This window comes from Fulmarus glacialis, unplaced genomic scaffold (genome assembly GCF_000690835.1).
Source record: "Fulmarus glacialis isolate BGI_N327 unplaced genomic scaffold, ASM69083v1 scaffold10062, whole genome shotgun sequence".
NCBI classification, from domain to species: Eukaryota; Metazoa; Chordata; class Aves; order Procellariiformes; family Procellariidae; genus Fulmarus; species Fulmarus glacialis.
This window is the reverse complement of record NW_009199778.1, coordinates 16,151-19,077: the sequence shown is the minus strand read 5'-3', so window position 1 is coordinate 19,077 and position 2,927 is coordinate 16,151. Positions and strand designations below refer to the sequence as shown.

The 2,927-nt window shown below is 42.1% G+C and overlaps 1 protein-coding gene across 1 annotated transcript in view; it reads left to right on the top strand.

Moving 5' to 3' along the window:
- Positions 1 to 36: 36 nt before the first annotated feature.
- Positions 37 to 2,927, top strand: part of LOC104073549 (COBW domain-containing protein 2-like) — a 19,007-nt gene continuing 16,116 nt past the window's right edge. The window contains exons 1-3 of the mRNA XM_009573365.1: positions 37 to 148; positions 1,350 to 1,436; positions 2,332 to 2,428. Coding sequence (XP_009571660.1) covers positions 37 to 148; positions 1,350 to 1,436; positions 2,332 to 2,428 — 296 coding nt within the window. The remainder of the gene's footprint in view (positions 149 to 1,349; positions 1,437 to 2,331; positions 2,429 to 2,927) is intronic.

Sequence of the window (2,927 nt, the reverse complement as noted above, 5' to 3'; positions counted from 1 at the left end):
GGCTAGGCTGTGCCGAGTTGCAGGACCCGCGCTCCCATGGAGGACGAAGACTGCCCCGACCTGGTCCCGATAGACGCCGGCGGCGCAGAGGAGACCGAGTCCAGCCCCAGCAGGAAGATCCCCGTGACGATCATCACGGGCTACTTGGGTGAGGAACGGCCTGCCCCGCTTCCCTGCCAGCGGCCTGCCGCTCCTCCCGGCGCTGGGAAGAGCTGTGCGGCCGGCCTGCTGGCTTCGGTGTGTTGGCGACGGGAAACCCCTAAGTGAGAGACTGGGCTGCCATAGGGCTGCGGGGCGCAGGGCGGGCGGAGCAGTGCCCCGGCAGGTCTGACGGCAGCCTCCTTGCCCGTGGGTTGGGTGAGTAAGCGAGACCCTTGATGGCGCAGCAGGAAGGAGTCCTTAGCGCCGCTTATTCAGCGCTTCACCGCCTTTCCAGCGCAACGCGCTCGTGCCGCTCCTGGCAAGAGCAGTTCCAGTTAGGTTTGCAGAACGGTTTGGAACAGCTATATACAAGCTCCTGTTGCTGCTTTTATCAGCCTGTCTTGAGGGTCCGATTTGTTCTGGTCGTGTTTGGCAAATCGCTTTTTGCCACTTAATGTCAGAATAGTGTAATGTATTTGCCCCAGTTAAATGCAGACTGAATTGCAATGTTAAAAAGTGTGAGGTTTGGTTTCCCTCTCTTAATGCAACACAGTTATTGGGAGCTTCAAATATAGTTATCTATGGTAAAGATCAGGTTAAATTTAGGATCGCCAACACTGATCTAAAAGTTGTAACTTTGTACTGCATCGTACTGTCTCAAAAAATCCTAAGAGCAGGTAAGGAAGGTTGCTTTACCAAATTCCCCTAGTTGAGATCTTGTGCGGGGGATGAAACTGTTAGTGATGTGGTATTACAGAAGTTGGGAACACCTTGCTTAACAGTGCCTCATCTAACGGCAGTTAGTAGCACACCAGTGACTATTGATGACAAAAGAGCTGGTCAGAAAAAGCATTGAGGGGGAGAAGAATAAGCGCGCCTTTTGTTAAGAGAAACATAAAAATGAGTTTTTCTAGGAAAAGACTGCCCAACTGGTAGGGGACTTGTAAGTTTATCAAGCGTTGACACAGTGAATGGAAAAGTATGGGTCTTTTAAAGCTGAGATTTAATGTGCAGATAGTTCCATGGGATCAAATATCTCAACAAATTAATTTTTACAGTGTTACAATAGAATGCATGATACAAGAAAACTCGTGTTTCAGAAGAGATCAGGTTTGTCTGAAGTGTGCATGTGCACAACAGTATTTGCTTTTTATTTGAAAATTTAAGCTTTTTTTAACATTTTAATAGAAATACGGTCTGTGTTCTAGGAGCTGGGAAAACAACTCTTCTAAATTACATACTGACAGAACAGCATAGTAAAAGAATAGCAGTTATTCTGAATGAGTTTGGAGAAGGTATGTAAACCTACAGAAACATTTTTTTTAACCTTAAAATGACAAATATGTAAGACTTCTGGAAATCAAGAACGTTGTAGTTTTAAATCCATTACTGAAATTATTGACATATCTTGTAGTCTCCAGAAGGACAAAAAGTCTTTTGGCTGGTGTTCATAAAATAATGCTATGCATTAATCTGTTCTGTATATAAATTCAGTCTCTCAGAGTCAAGTAAATGAATATATCACCCTGTTGGAAGTGCTATACGTCTATTTATCCTGCTCAGTTTCAAGCAAATGGAAATTAAAATAACGTGTTGGTAAATAATATTTTCTCTTCTTTCCTTTCCCTTCAGCCATTTACAGATCACAAATTATCCTAGACCAAGAAAATGGGGAGATGCGTGCTTGGTGCCTGTGGTTCTTTGAACTCTTTGCTTTCCTTCTTAGGATTTTTAACTGTTACGGCTATAATTTCATATCCGTACCATAGTCAGCGTTGCTTACAGTTTGCACTGGTGGTGGTTTTTTTGTTTGTTTGTTTGTTTTCATCAACAAAGATGCATGCCACTTTTCTGGTCATGGAGCCTAAAATAAAATGTATAGACAGAGCCATTATTTGATGTGAAGGTGGAGGCTGACTTCACTTTCTTTTAGCAAAGTTTGTGGCACTTGTGCTGTATTTTCATCCTCTGGGTTTTGGTCTTTGTAGAACTGACTTGACTTTAGCTTTCAAATTTCTCCTAAAATGGAAAATACTAATTTCTAAAGAACATGTCAGAAACATAGTCTCAGAAGAAAAAAATATAATCCGGGAGTAAAAATGTATACCAACTTGAATATTTCATATGTCTTTTGCAGGCATTGTCATGCAAATTTGTAGATTAAAATTACAGTACTACTTACATTTCCAGGAAGTGCCTTGGAGAAATCACTGGCAATCAGTCAAGGGGGAGAACTCTATGAAGAATGGCTGGAGCTCAGAAATGGCTGCCTGTGCTGTTCAGTAAAGTAAGAAAAGACCATTGTACAAGTTCTTACAGTGGGTTTTGGGGGAGTTGAGGAAAGGAGAAGATATCCAGGGTTTCATTCCTAAAACTGATGGTAGTATTGATTGAGACTTCTTTTGTCAGATGAAACAAGAATTGAAATTTGGGGGAGAGAAATTTATTTCCTTTTGCCGCCTTACTGGATTTGGACCTGGTGTCTTTCAGAAAAATAATCCAAAAATATACTGACTTACACACCCTTGAGGTATTGTAGGGTAGGACGCTCTCCCTCTTCTGTTAGTGTTATATGCTTTTATATAGAGAGCTAAAGATTCAGGGAGGCTGGAAGTAGGGCTCAAGTTCCCTAATTTCCACATTAAATACTTAACTCTGTGTTTCTTTCTCTGTATGCTGGTTAATACTTGAATATTGTATACCTCAGAAGGGGCGGAGGGAGAACTTTTCAGGGACCTAATGAAACACAGTGTTCCAAATTGTAAGCTGATGGTCATGTTAAAAAG